The sequence below is a fragment of the Panicum virgatum genome, chromosome 8K (genome assembly GCF_016808335.1).
Source record: "Panicum virgatum strain AP13 chromosome 8K, P.virgatum_v5, whole genome shotgun sequence".
Classification (NCBI taxonomy): domain Eukaryota; kingdom Viridiplantae; phylum Streptophyta; class Magnoliopsida; order Poales; family Poaceae; genus Panicum; species Panicum virgatum.
This window is the reverse complement of record NC_053143.1, coordinates 46,861,358-46,887,384: the sequence shown is the minus strand read 5'-3', so window position 1 is coordinate 46,887,384 and position 26,027 is coordinate 46,861,358. Positions and strand designations below refer to the sequence as shown.

The following is a 26,027-nucleotide window of genomic DNA, read 5'->3' as shown; positions in this document are numbered from 1 at the left end:
TTTGTTTAGGGCTCTAAACTCATTTCATTGACCAGGATAGACCTGTTAACTCCTACCCCAAAACAATCTAAAAGGTTAGGAACAAAGACTGTAATTGCAGAATATTCAATCATCCGTTGTGGCAGTGGCCATTAGTCTACCATGGGATAAACTAGTTTTTAGAAGTCGAATATAAATTAAGTGAGCACTAATCATCTGAGATTAACAACGGTTCGCACTAAGCAATCATCACGTTTTTATTAAAACTTACTCCTATGTTACAGCTGTCATGATGTCTCTTGCCGACAATAATAATAGTACTAACCGTTTATTGATTCAAGGCTCATTGCTTGGTCATTATTTTTGTCTTGTCCAGCCTAATTTACATCTGCTTCATGTTAGACTAATTTAATTTGTAGGCTTGGCCGGCTACCAATCAATTTGATCTTTTGCTAAGATAATGAAAATACTTTTATTCAACACCTAGTGGTTGCAAATGTAGTCACTTTCAAGTACTTGGCTGGCGAAGATCAAGCTAGTGAAGTCTGCAGCTGGATTTAATTTGTTAGGACTTAACTCATTCACTGACGTATAGCATGTCAGTTTATTAGTGTTCATATGTGTGTGTTTTTGGCTGGAGCAGCTGTTTCCATCTTAATCCGATCCTATCTCTAGATACCCTGTCGTCTATGCAAAGCCTTATCTGCCCACTCGTACCATTCAATAAACAAATAGGTTAGACTGAGCGAAATAGAGTAATAAAACCACTGGGAGCTGCATAAATAGGCAGTACGGTCTACTCCCTCCGTCTCTAAATAATTGTCGTTCTCGCTTCCGGAAAAATAATTTTGATTAATTTTATATAAAATAATATTAATATTTATGATATATAATTGATATCATTAGATAGATCTTTAAATCTAGTTTTTTAATAAATTTATTTGGAGATACAAATGTTGCACGTATTTTCTATAAATTTTGTCAAACTTGTGGCATGAAAACTAAAAACGACTATTAATAAAGGGCAGAGGGAGTAAATTGGTTTCTTTGGCGCACGTGAAGCCAGCGAGCGAGGGTTGTCGAAGTGGACAAATTCTAATGTATACATGCTTCTTTATATTCACAGTTCACGGAAGGCCACCATGTGAGGAGCAGTGTACAGCTGTTTTTGGCCTCTGAAGTTCATAGATTCATCTTGCTATTACTAACTGGAGGCTCCTTTTGAAGTCCCACGTGAAGCCACCTAGAATTCTAGATGGACACTCTAAAAAAATAGAGAAATCTTAGATTTTTTTAAAAAAATTAGAAATATACTACTCATGATATGTGTCACTATATATGTATTCATGTATGATGGAAGAGACAAGAATATCAATTTATAAACAATTAGTTCAATTAAATATATATCAAACATACATGAAAGTGTGATGAAAAATAAAATTTATTGCAACTACATAATGATAATATATATTTTAGAGTATGTGTTAAAATATTTAATAGATGAAAAAGGGCGTGAGATAGATAATTATAATTATTAGCTATAAGTCTTATTTTTATGTTAATTCTAATTAGCCCGTGCGGGATCACGGGTTGATAGGCTAGTATCCAACTAACTGGTGATTTTATTTGCTTGCATGAAGGGCATTCAGTAATGAGTTCTACACTTCTACTCCATTAGTTTGAGAGCCTAGCGCATTTTAGGTAGGTTAGGTTCTGATGGGGTATAATATAAGGACTAGATGGCTGGAAGGGTACTCGGACCATTAGAAGGAACATCCTTCAGATTATGGCAAACGTTCCCAAGTCCTACAAGCTGCCTGAAACCCATGAAAACATAAGATATATTTTAATGTCACTTGGACTGGGCTCTTCATCGTCAGACTTTTATGTTTCTTCTTCATCTTCTTCCTCCTCCTCCTGATGTAAATTTTTTTGACATTGAGAGATACCACAGATGCGCAGCTTCATGCTGGGGCATCATGGCTGCAATGCATACGAAAGAAAAGGTGGCCATGGGACCCTACTGCAGGGATCACTACAACAAAAATGACCTTTGGTCCTGCACATTAATCCCGGCCACTATTGGACCCGGGACCAATGAAACCTTTAGTCCCAGGTCCAACGGCTAGGGAGAGGCGGGGAGCTTTAGTCCCGGTTGGTAACACCAACCCGAACTAAAGGGTAAACCTTTAGTCCCGGTTGGTGGCACCAACCCGGACTAAAGGACTCTCTGTGTGATAGTTCAAAAGAGAGGCATTCTATACTGAGTCATATGTGTTGTGTAGGTGGGTTGGCAAGGAAACTGTGTGTGAGACAAGAGATAATTTTGCAATCGAATCCCGCGGGGCGCAATTTTTTTTAGCATCATGGACATTTGGTCTCGGTTCTACCACCCGGGACTAAAGCCTCAAGGCTTTTGTCCCGAAAGCCTAGTCCCGGTTCCAAAACCGGGACAAAAGCCAGTTTGGAACAAGGACAAAAGGCCTCATCTGTAGCAGTGGATGCAAGGATGGAGCGAGCGAGATCGTGATCCAGTAGTGATCCCTTTTAGAGGGAGGAACCATGGATATTATTGCCGTTGTCCCCAGTGGAGGATTTCATGTTGATGTTTCCAAGATAGCCACGTAGCAAGAAGACTATGAAACAATAATTGAAACTATTTCTCTCAATTTATAATTTCATATTGTGCTTTCCTAGGACCATGTTGCATTTAATTTCAAGATCCATGGAGTGTGTTTGTATTCGTGTAGAGAGAGTTTCATATAGATGAAACTGGTTTCTTCTCTTTCTTCTTAAATTGTATGTCATGCCATCATATAATCCTACATGTCATGCTAATTAATTAATGTGCATGAAACTCCTATGAAACCTCCACTGGAAATGGTCTTAGTGCAAGGAGAAGCACAGGGTACGTACCGGCACTAGAGAAAAACAAGGAAGAAAGAATTATGAGCAGGATCTGCTCGAGTAAGAAAAAGAGTGCCACTACTACAAAATTCTATTTTACGAGACACTAAAAAATCTATTTTACGAAACACTAAAAAATGAGCTCGGAGGCGGGCAGAAAAAATAACCGTCTCGGTTAATGGCCTGCATTAACCGAGGCGGTCACTTTTTATTAACCGAGACGGTTATAAAAAACCACCTCGCAAAATTGATTAACCGAGGCGGGCGTCTTAACTTGTCCGCCTCGGTTAATGTATATTAACCAAGGGGGTTGTGTTAAATTAAACAACTCGGTTAATATATTAACCGAGGCAGGCACTGTAAATGAACCGTCCCGGTAAATTAGGCTCAGCCCGCTAGCCCAAAAGGCCTAATTGCGAGCACGCATATATAAACAACACTTAGGATTTCAAATACTCATTCTCTTCTCTCTCTCTCTCTCTCCCCCTCAGGCAGCGGCCGCAGCCCCCTCCCGCAGTCCAAGCCGCCCCTCCCTCCCATGCTCCCTCCCTCCCCTCCCCTCCCGCAGCTCAGCCGGCTGGCGCGGCCGGCGGAGGAGGCCGGCGAGGTCCAGCGCGGCTGGCGATGCCCGGAACTAGCGGCGGCACCCGGATCCAGCGGCCTCCCTGGTGGGGCAGAGCACGCCCGAGGCGGGGCGGCCTCCCCGGCGGTGGCGGCGGCGGCAAGGCATGCGGCGGTGCTCGGCCCGAGGACAGCGGCCCATGGACGGCGTGCGGCGCGGCGGTGCTCGGGGCGCGGCGGATCTCGGCCCGTGGACGGCGTGCGGCGCGGCGGACGGCGGCACCCTCTCTGACCTCCCCCCAGCATGCAGGAGCTGCGGCGGGGCCGGATCGGGCGATACGCGGTGGCGGCGGCGGGATCCGGCGGCAGCGGCGGATGGGCTCGCCGGGCCCGTGTTGGGCTCGCCGGGCTTTTTCTTTTTTCTTTTAATTTTTTATTCGATTAACCGAGGCGGACAGCAAACCGCCTCGGTTAATGCTTCATTAATTGTGACGGAAGCTTCGAGGTGGTTGCGCTGCCCGTCTCAGAAAAGGCTTTTTCCCGCCTGGGAAAAGAGATTCTGTAGTAGTGTGCGTGCACGTGGGAGTTGGGCCGTGCTTGGGAAGGTAAGGCCATGGTTTGGGTTTCAGCTAGGGATGGAAAAAGGAAATTGAAAGATGGATATCTGAAATATCTGAATCTATTTCCATGCAAATCCTAGTCCGCTTCCATCGGATGGAAACGGGAAAGAAACATGAAGATGGATATCCGAAATATCCAAATCCGTTTCCAAGGGAATCCGATCTACTTCCATCATTACACTACTAGAAAACAAGGCTTAGGTCTACCCCAAAAGTACCAGTATGGAGATAAACCGGTACCTATGGTAGCATAGGTACCGGTTCATCTCCATACCGGTACTTTTGGGGTGGATGTAATCTTTGAATGAGCCTTAGGCACCGGTTGGTATTATCAACCGGTACCTAAGGCTCTCTATAGGTACCGGGTGGTAATTTTTATTTTTAGTACCGGGTGGTACCACCAACCGGTATCTATAGACGAGCCTTAGGTACTGGTTGGTGTTACCAAACGGTACCTTAGGAGCCTAAGGTACCGGTTGGTTATCCATGGGTTACTTTAAAAGGAATATATCTCCTTCTCAATCAAAACAATTATGTAGATGAGATGGTAAAGAAGCAACGCACTAGGCTAGAGGTCACGAGTTCGAATCCCAACCAAAGAGAATATTTTGCATGAATTTTGGAGGCTTAGGTACCGGTTATTTTACCTGGTACCAAAGGCTCGAGCCATTGGTACCACTTTCGGGGTACCGTTCAAAAAACCAGTACCAAAGGGCACATGCAACCGGTGCCCTTAGATATTTTTCTATTAGTGTTAGTTTCAGCCAAAACCGTAATAAGTAGTTTCTACTTTGTAAAAATAAGTAGTTTCTGTTTTGTAAATAGGTATAAATTTATTATATGAATTTTGATTTTACAATTCAAATTTATATACACACTTAAATATCTAAGAAATGCAATTGAACTCAAAATCGAACATGCATTTATGATTATAACTTTGAATGCGCTTAAATATTTCGCTTGGCAGTGTAGGGGGCCGCAACGCAGTATGGCTGGCATATATGATTATTGGTTTGCGTTTAATTATTACCTGGGTTGCCAGAATTGATGTAGTAGTTGATTATCATGAGAAGCGCCCCAGTCAATGGTCTAGGAAAAAAAAATATATTGTCGATTTTATTTTTACCCACGCGTGTTTTTGTTCACAGCATGTTGCTTCCTCCTCCTCCTGACATCAGCCTCCATGCTCAAGATGGTTTTATAAATTCAACGCAATAGCAGTTAGGCATCACCACATCACAAGCAAGCTTTTGCTTTCCACGCAGTAAACACATCCAGCCCAGGGAGTAGCAATGGCGGACCTTGTTCTTGGGTTGGCCAAGTCGGCGGTGGAGGGGATGCTGACTGCTGTGTAACGAACATGGCACAATTTATGCCATTTCGAGTGATTTTGGTGATCGAATGACAACGCAATCCATGGGACTAATAGTTTTGTTGAGTGAACATTTCTAGATCCCAGGGATGAAGTAAAAAGGCCATACAAAGAAAACACGAAGAAAGAACTCAAATAAACGCTGAATTGGACGAGTTCTATTGAAATCAGTAGCACCGGAAGAACCGATGCCCATAGCATCGGTGCATCCGATGGTTGTCGGAAGATCCGACGCTCTGGCTTTGGCACAAGCCTGTGCGCCTCTGGAGATCAAGCGAAGAAAGAAGTGAAGCACCGGATGAACCGACGGCTTCAAGATAGGCATCGGTGCATTCAACGTACAATGTTCCAGAGACGATGTCAAGCGTGCAGCAGCCAAGCCTTCAGCACTGGTTGAACTGGTGGTGCGTCGGAGCAAGGCGTCGGAGCAATGGCGTCAGCAGAAGAGGGAGGCTCAACGGCTAGTCCAGTTGCTGTGTGTGACCGGTTGAACCGACACCCTAAGCATCGGTTCAACCGATGGTCCCTGGAGTCACTGCAACTGTGTCAGAGAAGCCAACGGCTACTTCAGTTGCTGTGAGTGACCGGAAGATCCGACGACCTGCACCGGAAGTTCCGATGCCTACGCAGAATTCTGCCAACGGCTCCAAACGGCTAGTTCAAGTGTGTGGCCTATATATATGAGCTCCCCCGGCCATTTGAAGTTTGCTGGAGACCTGAGACATCTCATACACATTGAATAACATCTCCAAGCCTTTCAAGAGCTTAGTGATCATATACTTTAGTTCTTAGCACACTTTGAGAGTGTTGTGTAAAGGTTGGCTCTTAGTGAGTGAGATTGCAAAGCCTTGATTCTTTGTGCTGTGGTTCTTTAGTGAACCAAAAGAAGAGCTTGGTGCGTCGGCCCCTTAGAGCTGTGAAGCTTGCCGGCAACGTCATCGATCCTCCGACTTGGTGTGGAGCGGCGACGACAATATTGTACGGGGGACGTGGAGACCCCCATCTTTTGTGGAGAAGCTCCTTAGTCGAACCCGGGGCCAAGGTGACCGTGATTGTGTTCACGGAAGAGACTTGGTGGCCGTGGAGCAATACTCTTAGTGAGTGCTACAATAACATGGATGTAGGTGTGCCTTTGTGGCTAACCGAACCACGGGATAAACACCCGCGTCGAGAGTTTGCTTTTTCCTATCCCGCTCTTTAAGCTTCCGCATTTTATACTAGCAATTTGTGTGCCTTTACTTTCATAGAGTAGTTTCTTGATAGAAAAGACTATATGTTGCTAAACTCTTTTGGGATAAGGGTTTCACACTAGAACAACCATAGTTGCACATCTAGATAGCATGTTTTAGTTTAATATTGTGCAATTAGTTGGAACTATAGGTCTAAGTTTTTAGCTTGCCTAATTCACCTTCTCCCCCTCTTAGGCTAGAGTGCGCTATCGGTCCTTTCAATTGGTATCAGAGCCGGGACTCACTCCTCTCATAAAGAAAGCCAATTCCATTGACAATTTGTGTTTACCGGCTCACTTGATCGGTTAGGTTTCACCGCCTAGTGAGTTAGCTCTTTTAGGGGAAGGGATGGATTCTCTATGACCTACTCCACGTTTCGATAGCACGGGCTTCCAACGATGAAAGATTTTAATGCAATCATACCTCCAAGCGAAGGGCCTAAATGTTTGAAGAGTAACGAGTGAAGGAACTAAAATCAATAGTCAACAAGAGAAGCAATATGATGCTATAGCCAAGTGTGCTATTTTAAACTCTCTTGGTGAAAATGTGTTCAACCGTGTGTTTGTTTGCGAAAATGCTAAGGTTTTATGGAAAACTATTAGTGAGAACCATGAAGTCACAAAAGATGTTGCAAATGAAAGATATCGTGTTCTCATTGATAAACTTGATAGCTTCAAGCAACTTGATCATGAAAATGCCGAAACTATATACTCACGGTTAAATATTTTTGTGAATGAGATTAACTCAATAGATGTGAAGAAAATTGAAGATTTGGAACTGATTCGCAAGATCCTTTACTCACTCCGAAGGCCGGACTATGATTTGGTGACAATAATTCTATACGAGAAAGATCTCAACACAATGACACCAAACAAAGTCCTAAACAAGGTGATCGCCCATGAGCTATGTCATGATATCAAGCCAAGAGCGCCACCTTCTTCACCAACACATAGTGCACTTGCATGCAAGTAAGTCAAAACGTTGAAGAAGATGGCCATCAAAGGTAGCTCAAGTGAAGAGGAAGAAGATGAGGCATGCCAAAACTCCTCAAATGATGAAAAAGAGCCAATAGACCCCAATATCTACATGCTAGTCAAGAAGATGAACAAATGCTTGGAAGAAATCAACTCAATGGGGTATACGGTCTTCCTTAAAGATGGGCCTCACCATCAACTTATGAAGGTTGAGAAAATATTCAAAAAGAAAAATCAACAAAAGAAGGAGAAGAAGCCCAAGCATAAGTCATTTGCCATTTTTGGTGAATGGGTTAGTGGTGGTGAAGAATCAAGTGCTAGCTCAAGTGATGAATCAAGCAAAAAATTCACCACCCGCACCAACTTCGGATCATCATCAAACACTTGCCTTATTGCCAAAGATATGGATAGCGATGTAAGTGATGATGACTCCGACTCTTCTTCAATTGATGAACTTCTTGACCTTGTTCATGAGCACCAAAAAGTCATTAAGAAACAATCAAAAGAAATTAAAAACCTTAATGCTCTCAATGATCTAAATGCTTCTCTTGCTACAAACTTTGAAGATTTGATGTGCAAATTCAAATTGCTTAGCAAGAAGCATGAAGAGCTCAAATTAAAATTTGAGAGCATTAATGATACTAATGACTCTTTTAAAATGAAGTAAACTATCCCTTGTGCAATTCCTATCTCTAGGGTAGATGCTTCAACTTTTTGCGTTGATTTAATTGATGATTCTTGCTCTAACCCTTGCAATGAGAAATGCAATGAGAATATTGTTGTAGAATCATGTGATGATCTCATAGCCAAGGAGAATGATGAGCTCAAGCAAAAAGTGGAAAGCCTCATGAAGGACTTGTATAGATTGAAGGGCAAAGACATAGAGAGCAATGTCCAACCTTCTCAAGATAACCGTGAAGACATGGTGAAGAAGCTTGAGAAGGGGTCCACCGTGACTTACTCAAAGTGCCACAAAGAAGGCCACAAGTCCAACAACTACCCTCAACCAAGGAAGAAGCTTTCGGATGAGAAGAACAAGAAGAAGCTTACAATCAAGAGTTCTCTTATCTACACCAAGCCCAACCGGAGAAACAAAAGCAATAGCACCTCCTATGTGATCAAGAAAAAACCAATGGCAAGGTGGTTGCTCACAAGGTTGGGAAGCAAGAAAGGAGTTGGAATCACTCCATTTGGGTGCCCAAGGATGTCATAACCAATATGAAGGGGTCTCAAACGGTGTGGGTTCCAAAGGAGACTTGAAACCCAAGAACGGCTTCGGGGGATTTTGAGGCTTAGCTTACAAGTTGAAGTGAAGATTCAAGTCGAAATAAGCTAAGCTCACAACTTGAACATTTGTTGCCCAAGTCCCCCATAAAATAATGGTAGCTAGATTTCAATTCAAGCATCATGTAGCTCTATTGCTTTTTGCTAGGATGTTTGCATGCATTGCATCTCCTAGTGTTATATATGGTGGGTTGCTTGTGTCATGATTCTAACCCATGAGCAATCTACATGGTTTGATAAATGTGTAGAAAGCTACATAAAGTCACCCTTCATGGTACATGGATCTCATGAGGTATGTATTTTATATGTGTACCATGAACACAATCTATAGGGTAAACTTCCTAATTGTGTCAAAATCAATGTGCATACATTTGCTTGGTGATTCAAACACTAAATGCACACATTTAGGGGGAGTTCATCCTATGGCTTGTGATTTTGAGACTAACATGTTTCCTAGTTTATATTTTGTAGTCTCAGATGGAGTTAACACTCTAAGAGAATGTTTCTCACGATCAATATGAACAAACAATTCTATAAGAGTGATTAGATAAATTGTGCTTTCATGCATATTGAGCCATGCTCTATTGAACTTAAATGCTCATATCTAAGTTCATAGGCTATGTGCTCATACATTTGCTTTACCTTGGTGTAGTAAGTCACTTTCAATTGGTTGCAAATCACTTTCAATTGGTACATGCAAGGTAAACAAAGTACCCCCGAAGGTATGCAAGGTTCTAAATTCATTCAATTGGTATCATTGTCAATTCTTTTTTATTTTAGAGCTACCTCCGTGCATGATATAATCTAATCTTTCTAGTTATAACATCTAGTTGTGCACTTGATTTTCACATTATCATGTTTTGTACACACTTGTGGAAAACTTAGATCATATCCTTGTGGAAAGTACCCCCGGCCATTTGAAGTTTGCTGGAGACCTGAGACATATCATACATATTGAAGAACATCTCTAAGCCATCCAAAAGCTTAGTGATCATATCTTTTAGTCCTTAGCACACTTTGAGAGTGTTGTGTAAAGGTTAGCTCTTAGTGAGTGAGATTGCAAGGCCTTGATCCGTTGTGCTGTGGTTCTTTAGTGAATCAAAAGAAGAGCTTGGTGCGTCGGCCCCTTAGAGCTGTGAAGCTCGCCGGCAACGTCATCGACCCTCCGAGTTGGTGTGGAGCGGCGACGACAACATTGTACGGGGGACGTGGAGACCCCCATCCTTTGTGGAGAAGCTCCTTAGTGGAACCCGGGCCAAAGTGACCGTGATTGTGTTCACGGAAGAGACTTGGTGGCCGAGTAGCAATACTCTTAGTGAGTGCTACAACAACGTGGATGTAGGTGTGCCTTTGTGCCTAACCGAACCACGGGATAAACACCCGCGTCGAGAGTTTGCTTTCTCCTATCCCGCTCTTTAAGCTTCCATATTTCATACTAGCAATTTGTGTGCCTTTACTTTCATAGAGTAATTTTTTGATAGGAAAGGCTATAGGTTGCTAAACTCTTTTGGGATAGGGATTTCACACTAGAACAACCATAGTTGCACATCTAGATAGTATGTTTTAGTTTAATATTGTGCAATTAGTTGAAACTATAGGTCTAAGTTTTTAATTTGCCTAATTTACCCGCTCCCCCTCTTAGACTAGAGCGCGCTATCGGTCCTTTCACTGCTGCCAAGTCGGCGATTGAGGAGGAGGAGAAGCTGAAGAAGGGTATGCAGCAGAACCTGATGCTTATCTCCGACGAGTTCGAGATGATGCATTCTTTCCTCAACGATGCCAAGGATCGTGCCACTGACGAAATGGTAAGGACCTTGGTAAGGCAGGTCCGCAACATGGCCTTAGATGTGGAGGACTGCATCGAATATGTTGTCCTCGTGGATATCAAGTCCCACTGGAACTGGTGGCGCCGCTTGCTCCCACGTGCACTCTGCATGCTAGCAGCGGCGCCGGCTGAGCCACTGGATGATGCAGTCAGTGCTTTAGAGTTGCTCAAGTCCAGGGTGGAAGCCATGGGCCAGAGGAACCAGCGCTACAGGCAGATCGGTGGCTCCAGCTCCACGCACACTGAGGAAAAGACGCCTCAGCAGGCCGTAACCGATCCAACAGTAGCAGGGGGCATCCTTATCGAGGCGAGGGAAGCCAAGAAGAGGCAGGGCAGTCCAAGTGATCTCGTCGAGTTGATCAAGAAGAAAGAGCATGTCCTTCCACTTCAAGTAATCTCACTTTGGGGTGCAACAGGCGATCTTGGGGTGACATCCATCATCAAGAAGACCCTTGACAGCCCTGAAATCTGCAGCAAATTCAGTTGCCGTGCATGGGTGAAGCTGACGAAGCGCTTCAACCCTCATGAGTTCATCAGGACCTTGATGGCTCAATTCCACACAAACTGTTGCCCGCAACAAGGAAGCACCATAGATTTTCTGAAGCAGGTAGAAGAGATTATGGGTATGGATAGGGAACGACTAACCGAGGAGTTCGTCAAGCAAGTTAGTGAAAACAGGTACATAATCTTCCTGGAAGATTTGTCCAGCTCGGTTGACTGGGAGGCTACTGTCAGGGCATACCTACCAGACAAGAACAATGGTAGCTGCGTCGTCGTGCACACCCAGCAACTCCAAGTCGCAAGCTTGGTCGTTGGACAATCACACAGAGTATTGGAGCTGGAGCAGTTCTCAGCTGACCATTCTGTTTGTGTCTTTTTCAATGAGGTATGCTCGAAACGTTATCAATATCTTTTCAGCAAATTTACTCCTCCAGCCTATCAGTTTGCTCCGCACAGGCTAATTAGAATTAATACGAAAATAAGACTTATAGCTAATAATTATAATTATCTATCCCATGCTTTCTTTCATCTATTAAATATTCTAATGTACAATACTTTAAAGATACATACTCATCATTATCTAGTTGTAATATATTTAACTAGTAACAATATTTTTCACTTTATATCACACCTCCATATATATTTGATACGTATTTAATTGAACCATATATTCAAGCTACGCGAACAATATAAAAACTAGTATTCTTATATCTTCCCCCATACATGACACACACACTTGGTAATATTTTATATAAGCAATAACATGAATAATATATTAATAATGGTAGATATAGTAATTTAGAATTTATATTGGTGCGCTTTAATATTTTGTTAGAATTATATAACTTAGATTCAGATTTAGGAGTTAATTTAACTTTTAATAATGGCCTAATCAGATAATTTATATACAAACCTAGAGGGTTATCAGACATCATTTTTATAATGGGATATGTGGGTAATTTGCATGAATATTAGGAGGTTACTCTAGATTATTTTTTATAATGGTAGAGGTAGGTAATTTAGATACATGTTTAGGGAGTTAATTTAGCTTATTTTAATAATGGCAGAGGTGGTTAGTTTATTAGAAAAAATAATAGATCCAATGGCTATTATGATTGCAATTGATTGCTGGATTTTTTTTTGTTTATGAGAATTTCTAGAATAGAATTTCTAGAATTCATTATTTTTAGACTGTCTATCTAGAATCCTCGATAGCTTCGTGGAGACTAGCCTCCAATTAGTAATAATAAGATTGTTCTCTATCCTTGCTCCCCTCTTTTTTTTTTCTTTTGTCATTTTTAACATCATAATGGTCTACAATACCCATATTTGACTATCATATTTGATATTGCTGAGAAGAAGCGTAGCAGCCCAAGAGATCTCATCGAGCTGATCAGCATGAAAGACAAGCCACTACAAGTGATCTCAATGTGCGGAGAAGTAGGTGATCTAAAGGTAGAAATGGCACGCATCATCGAGAAGGCCTATGATCGCAACCCAGAAATCTGCAAAAATTTCAGGTACCGTGCTTGGGTGAAGCTGATGCAACCCCTCATTCCCCGCGAGTTCATTCAGAGGTTGCTGGCTCAATTTTGCGCAAACTACTGCCCACGCCATGGAAGCGCCGAAGATTTCCTGAAACTGAAAGGTGTGGAGATGGTTACCGAGGATGCACTCATCAAGGAGTTCGTGAAGCAAGTGATGAGCGACAAGAGGTACTTAGTCTTCCTGGAAGATGTGTCCAGTGCGAATGGCTGGGACGCTGTTAGGGAATACCTACCAGACAAGACCAACGGCAGCTGCATATTCGTGCACACCCAGCTGAGTGAAGTTGCAAGCTCGTGCGTTGGACAATCACACCGAGAGCTGGAGCTGCTCTCAGCTAACCTGTCTCTTCGTGTCTTTTTTCAAAGAGGTATGTATGAGAATCATTGAGGAATGTGAGTACCTTCTCCTGGCTGTGATGAGTGAATTGTCAACCGTGCGGTGTGATCGTGCGTTTGGTCTTTGGATTGCAGGTACACGGGCGTCGAGTGCCGACGGAGAGCAGCCGTGGAGGTGCTGTGGCCGATGGACCGTGCGGTGGACGGCGGTGAAGGGCAGCTGGGACCGGAGCTCAGGCCGGGCGGCAGCTGTGGCGTCCACTCCTGGATCGAGGGCGCAAGTGGCGACGGAAGGCGGGTTTCTTGGTTTGCGCCAGAAAACCAAGAAGGTGGACGGCGGTTGAAGACGCCAAGTCGTGGAGGCACGGGCGTCGGTCTCGGGACTGACGGAGGCGATGGGTGTCGACAGCGTCTAGGGCCTCGCTGTGGGCGAGAAGGTGACGGACGTCGGACGGCGTCTAGGGCCGTCAGAAGGTCGAGGCGGGAACGGCGTCTAGGGCCACGGCGTGGAGGCGGGAATCTTCCCACGCGTGGAGTTTAGGCGGTTTTCTCAAAACCGGCCAACTACCCGGGTTTCGCGGACCCATCAAAACCGCGAACCGGATCTTCACCGATATGGCAGCATCGCGGAGAAGGCTTCGAGTCGAAGAAAGAAACTCCGCCGTCGGATGAGATCGTGTACATATTTCCGGTTTTGCCCCTACGGGCCTTCTAGTCTTTAGTTTAAGTCTAGGGGTATTTTAGACCCCTGCGTGGGCACTACAAATACCCTCCTCTCCTCTCTTCTCCCATGCTCCTGCCAAACAGAACCCACTGCTCCTCTCACCTCCCTGGCTGGCGCCCTCCTCTTCTCCCTCTCCTCTCTTCCTCCCTCTCAAGGATGAGAACTAGAGGTATGTATTCTTGAGGTGTTTGTACTGAGATTGATCGGGAAAGGAGGCCCAATCCTCCTTGTGCCCTCCGGGGTTTTGAATTCCATTCAATCTCGTACGATTTGTGCTTCGTTTTTGGAAGAATTTGATTTTCTTCGTCGATTCTTGAGCACGAGATGTTTGGCTTGTTCTTGATGACTTTGTGACTCTTTGTGATGATTCCAATCCATCTAGCCTAGTGCCAAACCCCCAGGAATCAAGAGTTTACTCGAATCGATGTTTTCGCGTTCTTGAGAAAACCCCGATCTTGCTTCGAATTTCCTCGATTCCTCCCAAACCATGGAGTGAATCGTCGATTCCTTCTGTGGACATGTTCACAAGTCTTTTGTGATTGTGCCTACGAAGTTTGGGAAGCTTTGGACGAGATTTGGTTCTTCGATCATCGAGTTCTTCGAGGATCGCGGGCTGAAAAACGTCTCTGGGCTGAATTTTACCTAACACCGGTTAAACCAACGCTTGTACTCATGTGCGTCGGTTCAACCGGTGAGTAGGTTGTTCGTGGCTTAGGGTTTTCTGCTGCTCATTCGTTGCACCGGTGTTTTAGGTCTTAACAGGCATCGGGTCAACCGGTGAGTGGAAGTTCGGCTGTTAGGGTTTTGGAGTTTGGATCATTTAACCGGCGTATACCTTTTCGTTAACGTCGGTTCATCCGGTGCTCGGTTGGATTCCTTTTGCTGCTCCTCTGGACAACTGCACCGGTGCTTTGGTTTTGCATGCGTCGGTTTAACCAGTGTAGTCAAAGTCTATTTTGAAGCCTCTCTGGACAACTGCACCGGCGTTATTGTTGATTTTATCGGTTCATCCGGTGTTCGATCGTCGGTTGAACCGACGCTGTCCAAGACACTGCATCGGTTCAACCGGTGCTCGCGTTTTCACTACTGCAGGTTCTGCGCGTCGGTTAAACCGACGAAGTGTCAATGTGCACGTCGGTTTAACCGGTGAGTATACCTTGCGTGTTTCTTAGCAGCTTCTTCTTGCTGTTTGCTTCCGCGTTACTTCTCGCTTGTTCCTAGGGCTGTTTAGTGTTAGTGTAGCTCCTCTATAGCTACTCGACACCTCACTTAGGACTTAGGGTTGGGTGCAATATTGAGTTCTTAGGCCGAGCTTTCGATTGCAAGAATTTTGAATCGGCTCCCATTCACCCCCCTCTGGTCGCCCTTTCGGTCCCTCAATTGGTATCTGAGCTTGGTTGAGGTTTTCAATACCTTAACCGGTTCGAAAACCACTTGGCGACCATGGCGAGTCTTGGTAAGATCCCAGTATTTTCCGGCGAGGACTATGCTTATTGGAAGGTTCGCATGCAAGCCTTCTTGCAAAGCATGGGAGCCGATGTCTGTCATATAACCAAGAACCAGGCTTACGAGGTGCTTGCCGTTCAGACCTCTCCTCTTCAGGTGTCCGAGCACGAGGCCAACGCCAAGGCGGTCAATGCCTTGTTCGCTGGCGTTTCTCGTGCGGAGTTCTCACGCGTCCAGGGTTTTCAGGAAGCCCACAAGGTTTGGACATGTCTTGAGAACTACCATGAGGGCACACCTCAGGTTAAGGCTAGGTTGTTCGAGACTCACCGGCATGAATACGAGAATTTCACACAAGGGCCGGGTGAGATCATTGGCGACATGTTCAGTCGGTTTCAATCGATTGTGAACAAAGTTAGTGCGAACAGACCTACTGATGTCTTTGACTACACAGAGCATGAGAAGGCCCTCAAGTTGCTCTACGCACTTGACCGCTCTATGTGGGATCTCAAGGTGAACACGATCATTGAGTCTGCAGGCTATGAGACTCTGACCATGAATGAGCTGTTCAGCAAGCTCAAAGCCACTGAGGTGGATAACCAGACACGAGCTAAGCTCAATGGTGCCCCTCATTCCAAGAGCATCGCTCTTGTGTCTGGCCCAAGTGGATCGAGCTCCAACGCTAACTCTGCTCTTGGCTTTTCTCTTGCCTCTTTGCCTTCTGTGACAGATGAGCAATTAGAGATGCTGGGCGACGACGACTTGTGCCTCCTCATCAGCAAGTTCCAGCGTGTCTACCACAACTAGCAGATGCGGAAGAACAACGGGTGCTACCACTGTGGCGATCCGAACCACTTCATCGCCGAGTGCCCCAAGAAGTCCGGCGGTGGCCAGAACAACAACCCCAACTACTACCGCCACCGCGACCGCGACGAGGGAGGCTCCAACAAGGAGCGTCGGCACCACAAGCACCGCAGTCGTGACCAGGGAGGATGCTTCGACAAGGAGTCGCTCAAGAAGCAGTTCCAGTACAAGGCTAAGAAGCGGGAGAAAGCTTTCCTGGCGCAGCTCAGCGACCTCGACAAGAGCTCAGACACCGACTGCTCTTCTTCACCGACCTCCGAAGACGACGACAAGAAGAAGAAGAAGCGGGACAAGGATGCCACTGGCTTCATCGGCCTTTGCTTGGCGGCCGGTCGGCGCAAGGGTTTCTGCACCATGGCAGGAGAGGCCAATGGTGCTCGTGCGTCTCCAGGTGGACATGCTACACCGACGCACGATGACTCTTCTCCTGGATCCAAGAGTGATTCAGAGGTAAACTCCACCATCGACCTCCTTGATACTGAGGTTAGGGAGTTGTACGCCGCTCTCGACAACCAGAAGAGGTTGCTTAAGGAAGCAGCCAGAAAGCGTAGAAAGCTTAGGGCTGAGCTGGCTTGTGCTAGAGAGAGAACTGGTGAGGATGAGTGCGCTGGCTGCATATCTCACATGAATGATCTTGTTGCTCTCCGTGCCAAGCATGATGAGAACATCGCAAACTTGGATGTTGCCAAGACTTCGCTTGCTGACGTGTCTCATGAGCTAGCCAAGGCCAAGCATGAGCTTGAACTTGTCAAGGACGCTCCCATTGTTAGCGATGCGCTTGAATATAATGAGTGTCCCATCTTTAAGTCTGATCTAGCTTCTTTGCAGTCTAACCCCAGTGTTGAGACATTTGCTCACCCTTTGTCTCACTACTGATGTGCAGGTTGGAGGCCTGGAGAACAGGTGGATCATGGACTCTGGTTGTTCGCGCCATATGGCCGGGAATGACAATTGGTTCTCCAGCCTCACCCCGATGCGCTCAAAGGAATACATTGTGTTCGGGGACAATGGAAGAGGAAAGGTACGTGGACTTGGCGCTGTTCATGTTTCTGATCGCTTTACCCTGAGGAAAGTTGCTTTGGTTTCGAACCTTGGGTTCAATTTGCTCTCTGTTTCGCAACTTTTTGATGAGGGGTTTGAGGTTCGCTTCAAGGAGGGTTGTTCTCGCGTTTTAGATTCCAGAGGAGATTTGGTTTGCCGGATTGTTCCTCGCGATCGGGTTTTCTTGGTTGACTTTTCTAGAACTCCTCTTATCCCTTCTTGTTGCTTGTTGGCTGGTCCTTCTTCTGATATTTGGAAGTGGCATAGGAGACTTGGACATTTGAGCTTTGACTTGTTGTTGAGACTTAGCTCACTTGGCCTAATCCGAGGATTGCCCAAATTGAAGTTTGAGAAGGATCTTGTTTGCCATCCGTGTCGCCACAGGAAGATGGTTGCCGCTTCTCATCCGCGTGTTAATCAAGTGATGACCTCTCACCCTGGAGAATTGCTACATATGGACACTATCGGTCCTTCTCGGGTGATGTCTGTTGGTGGGAAGTGGTACGTTCTTGTGATCGTGGACGACTTTTCTCGCTTTTCTTGGGTCTTTTTCATGAGAACCAAGGATGAGGCTTTCGAGTTTGCTCGAGACTTGATCTTGAGGTTGAAAAACGAGTTACCCCAGGCCATGAGAGCGATCCGCAATGATAATGGTACAGAATTCAAAAACACTCGTTTTGACACCTTTTGCAGTGATCAAGGACTCGAACACCAGTATTCTTCTCCCTACACTCCACAGCAGAATGGAGTTGTAGAGCGGAAGAATCGGACGCTGGTTGAGATGGCGAGGACGATGCTCGATGAGCATAGGACTCCTCGTAAGTACTGGGCTGAGGCGGTGAACATCGCTTGTTATGTGTCCAATCGCATTTTCTTGCGTGCTTTCATGCACAAGACTTCTTATGAGTTGCGATTTGGACACCAGCCCCGTGTTGACCATCTCAGAGTTTTCGGTTGTCGGTGCTTTGTGCTGAAAGAAGGAAATCTTGATAAGTTTGAGTCTCGCTCGTCTGACGGCATTTTTATCGGTTATACTTCTCACTCTAGAGCTTACCGTGTGCTTATCATTGATACTAACATCGTCAGAGAGACTTGTGAAGTCACCTTCGACGAGACTGCACCGTGCAATTCTTTTGTCTTTGAGGTTGCAGGAGATGATGAGCTCGGTACTCCCATCTTTGAAGATGAGGAGGAAGAAGCTGCGGAGGATGCTGCTGAGGCTACCACGCGTGCTGTGGACCCAGCTGCCTCCACCACGAGCTCGGACGATGACGACGGCCCCGACCCGACTATGTCTACTTCCCGGGGGCTGATCGAGCAAGTGACTCAGCCTGCACCAGCTGCACTTGAGGAGACACTAGCTTTGGTTGAGGTGGAGGCGACTTCGACATGGGAAGCACCGCGACACATTCAGCGTCGCCATCCACCTCAACAGATGCTAGGTGATCTCAACGAGCGAGTCACCAGGTCCAAGTTAACAAGTATCGCTGGCTTTGCTCATTCAGCATTTGTTGCCTCTTTTGAGCCCGAAGATATTGGACACGCTCTTTCTGATTCTAATTGGGTCAATGCCATGCACGAGGAACTTGAAAATTTTGAAAGAAACCAAGTTTGGGTTTTAGTCGAGCCTCCACCTGCTTGTAATCCCATCGGAACGAAGTGGGTTTACAAAAACAAGCAGGGTGAGGTGGGTTGGTTGTTTGAAACAAGGCTCGTCTTGTTGCCCAGGGGTTTTGCCAAAAAGAAGGGATTGATTTTGAGGAAACTTTTGCCCCAGTTGCTCGTCTGGAAGCTATTCGAATCTTTCTTGCATTTGCTGCTTCCAATGGTTTTAAAGTTTTCCAAATGGACGTTAAATCTGCCTTCTTGAATGGCTTTATCGAAGAAGAGGTTTATGTGAAACAACCCCCTGGTTTCGAAAATCCCAAGTTTCCAAACCGTGTTTACAAACTTCAAAAAGCACTTTATGGTTTGAAACAAGCCCCTAGAGCTTGGTATGATAGTTTGAAAACATTTTTGCTGGCTCAGGGTTTTAAAATGGAATGTGTGGATAAAACTTTTTTCCTCATATGTTCTGGCACTGACTTTCTATTAGTTCAGATATACGTGGATGATATTATCTTTGGTGGCTCTTCTCACGCTCTTGTCTCCAAGTTTTCTGAGCAGATGTCCAGGGAGTTCGAGATGAGCATGATGGGTGAGCTGCAGTTCTTCCTCGGGCTGCAGATCAAGCAAACTTCCTAGGGGACGTTCGTCCATCAAGCCAAGTACACAAGGGACTTGCTGCGGAAGTTCGACATGAGTGACTTGTCTCCTCAGCCGACTCCGATTAGCACATCGACGGCGCTTGATGAGGACTTGGACGGCGAGGTGGTGGACCAGAAGGAGTTCAGGAGCATGATCGGCTCTCTCCTGTACCTGACGGCGACGCGATCGGACATCCAGTTCGGCACCATCCTCTGTGCGCGGTATCAGGCTTCGCCGCGCACCTCCCACAGGCAGGTGGTGAAACGCATCTCCAGGTATCTGAAATTCACCCCTGAACTTGGTCTTTGGTACTCTGTGGATTCTTCTCTGGTTTTGGTGGGCTTTTCTGATGCCGATTTCGGTGGGTGTTGGTTGGATCACAAGTCGACATCCAGCACTTGTCAATTTCTCGGCACATCTTTGGTGTCTTGGTCCTCTCGCAAGCAGGCTAGCGTAGCGCTTTCTTCCATAGAAGCTAAGTATGTCGCCGCTGCTAGCTGCTGCTCCCAGATCCTTTGGATGAAACAAACCTTGCAGGATTATGGACTGAGTTTTGATAGGGTTCCCATCTTTGTAGACATGTCAGCTATTAGCATTGCAAAGAACCCTGTACTACACTCTAGAACCAAACACATAGATATACGGTTCCATTTCCTGCGAGATAAGCATGAGAGAGGACACATGGACTTGATCCATGTCCCATCAGAGAGGCAAACCGCATATATCCTCACCATACCACTTGAGCAGGACACCTTTGCTCGCTTGCGAGGGGAGCTTGGGGTTTGTTACCCCTTTTGATCGCTGACTTTTCTTTGGTTAGCTTTGTAGGTTTTGATTGTCCTTCTCTTCGTTTTCTAGGTTTAGTAGTTGCATTGTGCATATGCATTGTACATTTCTTGCATTTTGCATTGCTTCACTTGCACTAGCATTCTTGTATACTTTGCTATGACCTTCTAGTGCTTGCTAGTGTGAGTTTATAAATGTGATCATGGATAGCTTGCTCCACTGTGTATATGACATCCTCTGAGTTAAGCTATTTTGATTTGAAAATTTGAAAACATGGTCACCCTGTCTTGGCTACTAGCATGTTAGGGCGTGTTGATATGCTTTGCTATCTCATTCATGCTAGTGTGGCCTTTCGTTCAGCAATTCATACTTGACATGATCTAAAATTGATAAAATTGCTTGAATTGTGCTTGAAATGAAATGGAAAGATCCAGGTGGGATTGCTTGTCGCACTGATCGAGCTTTCGAGATGGCTCACTTTGCACTTGTGAGAACCCGGGCAAGGCTGTGCATGACTGAAACGAGTGTCTTAAGCTTCTGATTGCCTTTTGGCATATTCTTGGCCTTGTTGCTAAGTAAAGCATGACAAGCTTTCAACCCCTGGCATTAGATTGCTTGATATAATCTGATTGCAAAATGAATGTTTGCAACATGCTTTGGATGTTTTTGGCTCACCTGTATGAGTTTGATTAGCATTGTTCTTCATTCCCTACTTGCTAGTGCTAGACCAAGGGTGATGCTTTTATTTCTCCTAAACTGAACTTGTCTAGCTCTAGATGTGATTTGATATATCCTGTTGAGCTAGATGCATGTCTTGTTTATGGATGCACACGTGCTTGTGACTAGATATTTGCTCATATTCTTGTATCCCTGAATGCTTTCACTTACACCTCCTGCATTGCATTCATTGCATAGCATATGTTCAGGGGGAGTTTCAGTTTCAGGGGGAGCTTTAGGTCTATCTAGCCTTGATGTGTGCATGTGCCAACAAGGGGGAGAAGTTTTGGGGGGAAATGTTTGTTTTTTTGAGAGATCCAAAAACTTGTTGTGCACAGTGCTTTGAGAGTGCATACATATGGTGAGAGTTGCACATGTGAGGGGGAAATGCATCTCAGTGGGAGTTTCTGCTTTGTTTAGCTCCTGGCTTTCATTTCGCTTCTGGCATGACTGTGTCGAGCCCTGCCTCTGTCTTTGAGGAGTCATGTTTGTGTTTGATCGATTGCGTCGAGCCATTGCCCTTGTCTTAGGGAATCGATCTTTGCTTGGTCAAGTGACTTGTTCTTGCTTCTTTCGAGCTTTTGTCACTTGTTCAAGTCCTCTCTTGCTTCTTTGTTCTTCACTGTTTTTGGTTCTATCTTGGTCCATTTGTGGTGTGTTGACAATGCACTCATCAAGGGGGAGATTGAGGAATGTGAGTACCTTCTCCTGGTTGTGATGAGTGAATTGTCAACCGTGCAGTGTGATCGTGCGCTTGGTCTTTGGATTGCAGGTACACGGGCGTCGAGTGTCATCGGAGAGCTACCGTGGAGGTGCTGTGGCCGATGGACCGTGCGGTGGATGGCGGTGAAGGGTAGCCAGGACCGGAGCTCAGGCCGGGCGGCACCTGTGGCGTCCACTCCTAGATCGAGGGCGCAAGCGGCGACGGAAGGCGGGTTTCTTGGTTTGAGCCACAAAACCAAGGAGGTGGATGGCGGTTGAAGATGCCAAGTCGTGGAGGCACGGGCGTCGGTCTCGGGACTGACAGAGGCGACGGGCGTCGACGACGTCTAGGGCCTCGCTGCAGGGGAGGAGGTGACAGGCGTCGGGCGGCGTCTAGGACCGTCAGAAGGCCGAGGCGGGAACGGCGTCTAGGGCCACGGCGTGGAGGCGGGAATCTTCCCGCGCGTGGAGTTTTGGCGGTTTTCTCAAAACCGGCCAACTACCCGGGTTTCGCGGACCCATCAAAACCGCGAACCGGATCTTCACCGACATGGCGGCATCGCGGAGAAGGCTTCGAGTCGAAGAAAGAAACTCCGCCGTCGGATGAGATCGTGTACATATTTCCGGTTTTGCCCCTACGGGCCTTCTAGTCTTTAGTTTAAGTCTAGGGGTATTTTAGACCCCTGCGTAGGCACTACAAATACCCCCTCTCCTCTCTTCTCCCCTGCACCTGCCAAGCAGAACCCACTGCTCCTCTCACCTCCCTGGCTGGCGCCCTCCTCTTCTCCCTCTCCTCTCTTCCTCCCTCTCAAGGATGAGAACTAGAGGTATGTATTCTTGAGGTGTTTATACTGAGATTGATCGGGAAAGGAGGCCCAATCCTCCTTGTGCCCTCCGGGGTTTTGAATTCAATTCAATCTCGTACGATTTGTGCTTCGTTTTGGGATGAATTTGATTTTCTTCGTCGATTCTTGAGCACGAGATGTTTGGCTTGTTCTTGACGACTTTATGACTCTTTGTGATGATTCCAATCCATCTAGCCTAGTGCCAAACGCCCAGGAATCAAGAGTTTAATCGAATCGAAGTTTTCACGTTCTTGAGAAAACCCCTATCTTGCTTTGAATTTCCTCGATTCCTCCCAAACCATGGAGTGAATCGTCGATTTCTTATGTGGACATGTTCACAAGTCCTTTGTGATCGTGCCTATGAAATTTGGGAAGCTTTGGACGAGATTTGGTTCTTCGATCATCGAGTTCTTCGAGGATCGCGGGCTGAAAAACGTCTCTAGGCAGAATTTTACCTAACACCGGTTAAACCGACGCTTGTACTCTTGTGCTTCGGTTCAACCAGTGAGTAGGTTGTTCGTGGCTTAGGGTTTTCTGCTACTCATTCGTTGCACCGGTGTTTTAGCTCTTAACAGGCATCGGATCAACCGGTGAGTAGAAGTTCGGCTGTTAGGGTTTTGGAGTTTGGATCGTTTAACCGGCGTATACATTTTCGTTAACGTCGGTTCATCCGGTGCTCGGTTGGATTCCTTTTGCTGCTCCTCTGGACAACTGCACCGGTGCTTTGGTTTTGCATGCGTCGGTTTAACCGGTGTAGTCAAAGTCCATTTTGAAGCCTCTCTGGACAACTGCACCGGTGTTATTGTTGATTTTATCGGTTCATCCGGTGTTCGATCGTCGGTTGAACCGACGCTGTCCAATACACTGCATCGGTTCAACCGGTGCTCGGTTTTTCACTACTGCAGGCTCTGCGCGTCGGTTAAACCGACGAAGTGTCTCTGTGCACGTCGGTTTAACCGGTGAGTATACCTTACGTGTTTCTCAGTAGCTTCTTCTTGCTGTTTGCTTCCGCGTTACTTCTCGCTTGTTCCTAGGGCTGTTTAGTGTTAGTGTAGCTCCTCTATAGCTACTCTACACCTCACCTAGGACTTGAGGGTTGGGTGCAATATTGAGTTCTTAGGCCGAGCTTTCGATTGCGAGAATTTTGAATTGGCTCCCATTCACCCCACTCTGGTCGCCCTTTCGGTCCCTCAACCATCGAAAAAATAATTTGAGGAAAAACAAGTTTCCCTGAACTTCTAGTGCATTGTTGTAATGTCTCAACAAAAATATATAAATTTATTACCTAAAGTAGTGACTAAAATAATTTATTTTTATAGATTATTATTAATATAATTTAAAATAATTTGTTAGTGTCATATATTTGTATCTTATTTATTAATTTTTTTCCATAATGGTTGAATTATGATTGTATTGATCATGTCTACTTGGTTTGCACGGTGGCACACATGTATGTTACTTTATGGTGGTGGTTGGTAAATTAGAAATGGACTATAGACAATTATGCCCGTGCGTTACTACGGACTATGGTGCCAGTACGTTAATTTGTAGAATGGACTAAGGCCCACCTGTCAATATTACGAGATGGACCAAATTAAAAATTTAGATAGAAACCTTACTGCTTTAGAAATAGGTACAAATTTAATTTAAAGGGTTACTTTTGACAACTTTTATAATATATGGTATTGCTGGGTAATATTTTAAAATAAAATAGATCTAATGGTTATTATTATCAATGATTATCAGACTATACAAAATTGATGGCGGTATGTTTAATTTCTGATTTTCTTGATAATTTGTATGATTTTATCTTTTTTGCCAACACGTCTCAGGAGCATCCATAACAAGCTATAGTCAACTAACTATAAGAAAACCGAGGCAGCAAAAAATAAAGAAAGATGGTAGTATTGTGCCAAGTAATAACAATTGATAGCACTGGCGGTATCGACGTGTAGGATGTCTAGACTAAGGAAGTCGCTATAAATAATGTTACTATTGAGCACGACGCCTAACATTGAAAAAATAAAGCTGTTAAATCTCGTAATGAATCGAGTGAGAAAAAGCACTCATATCAAGTCAAAGACTTGAATTTAGATGGGCACATTGTACTGCAAGGAACTCAACAAACTATACTTGGCGAAATTTATTTTGGTCAGTTGATATGATTCAGTCAACATCCACAAAATAAATTATGGTAACATATAGTGCTTTTTAAAATTATTTCTAGGCTACTTTTTAGGCCACATGATTGAAGGTTCATCTACTTTTATATTTTAAATAAAAATGGCATTTCAGTGCATCGAAGACAGCTCAATATTTTCCTATTTGCATAACAGGGTGAGGATGAGGAGAGGGCCATCAAGACGAAAGCTGCAAGGGAATGGTTAAAGAAACATCAACTTGTTGGCCGCAGGGCAGATGTGGAGAATCTTAGCGTTAATAATCCAAGGGTGCAACCCATGTGTGGAATCGCTGGTGTTGGTAAATCATATATTGTCCAACACGTCTACTACAAAAAAGTGATTGATGGAAAGAAACCTTTCGAAAAGTTTGGGTGGGTAGATGTATCCCATCCATTCAATATAAGGGACTTCTCATGGAGATTACTCTTGGATTTGCACTCGGGATCTCTCCAACATGGTAGAATGATGAGAATCAGAGACCCAATTCAACAGTGTTGTGAGCTTCTAAAAACCCATGCTTGTCTCATTGTTATTGATGGTCTGCGGTCCAAGGAAGAGTGGGACTCAATAAAACATGCTTTGGGATTTGAACATTACCAAAATCGAACCCGTATTATTGTCATTGTAAATGAAGAAAGTGTGGCAACATACTGTTCAGATAACTGGTGGAACGTTGAAGGCTTAGAAATTGATGACGCCCTTGATCTCTTCCAAAGAACGGTAACTTTCCACAAACAGCCATATGCCTATATATTTATTAATAATTGCAATAATGTGTTGGATACATAAGTGCTATTACATTTGTTTTAGTAGAAGTGGGTGTACTCCTGTACACTCTTTCCTCACACACCCATGTTAAGATAAATCAGAGACAATTTACATGTGATCACTACTGCATAGATCATATCATGGACTCTGAATGAAACACAAGCACTAGAAACCAGGTGATCACAACTATGGAATAATCAACATAATGATCTAATCAATTTACTAAAAAAATTCACTTTGATCACAGTGGCTTCAATTCCTAGTGACAGTAGGTACGTAGGGTGGTACACTTTGAGCAGCTCTCAAGCATAGCACACAAGGCACACCACCTTACTCTCACACTCAAACTTGAGCTAGCGTAGCACTCTCACTCACAAAACTTGTGCTAAATCTAAGGATTTGATCTATATGCTTCTTGGATGACTTGGAGATGTTTCTCTGGTGTATATGAGGTTCCTCCCATGCAACTTTGCAATGACCTCCTTCGCATTTGTATTCACCGATCCAAACAAAAGCTCCCTGTTTTTTGATGAGACACACGCCTGAGGTTTTCGACGACTACAAGAGTGTGG

General features: G+C 45.0%; 1 protein-coding gene across 1 annotated transcript; it reads left to right on the top strand.

Annotated features, from left to right (window-relative positions):
- Nucleotides 1–5,359: 5,359 nt before the first annotated feature.
- LOC120645830 lies at nucleotides 5,360–25,407 on the top strand. The gene is made up of 4 exons (XM_039922562.1): nucleotides 5,360–5,418; nucleotides 10,569–11,637; nucleotides 12,612–13,167; nucleotides 24,841–25,407. Exons 1-4 carry the CDS (start codon nucleotides 5,360–5,362, stop codon nucleotides 24,843–24,845), a joined length of 1,689 nt encoding a protein of 562 aa, XP_039778496.1. The 3' UTR covers nucleotides 24,846–25,407.
- Nucleotides 25,408–26,027: the final 620 nt, after the last annotated feature.

Bases quoted from the DNA above. Each gene is read 5' to 3' on its own strand.
- LOC120645830 (XM_039922562.1), top strand. From the start codon at position 5,360: ATGGCGGACCTTGTTCTTGGGTTGGCCAAGTCGGCGGTGGAGGGGATG. The intron at 5,419-10,568 runs GTAACGAACATG...TCCCCCTCTTAG, and splicing joins GAGGGGATGCTGACTGCTGT to ACTAGAGCGCGCTATCGGTC. The intron at 11,638-12,611 runs GTATGCTCGAAA...ATTGCTGAGAAG, and splicing joins TTTGTGTCTTTTTCAATGAG to AAGCGTAGCAGCCCAAGAGA.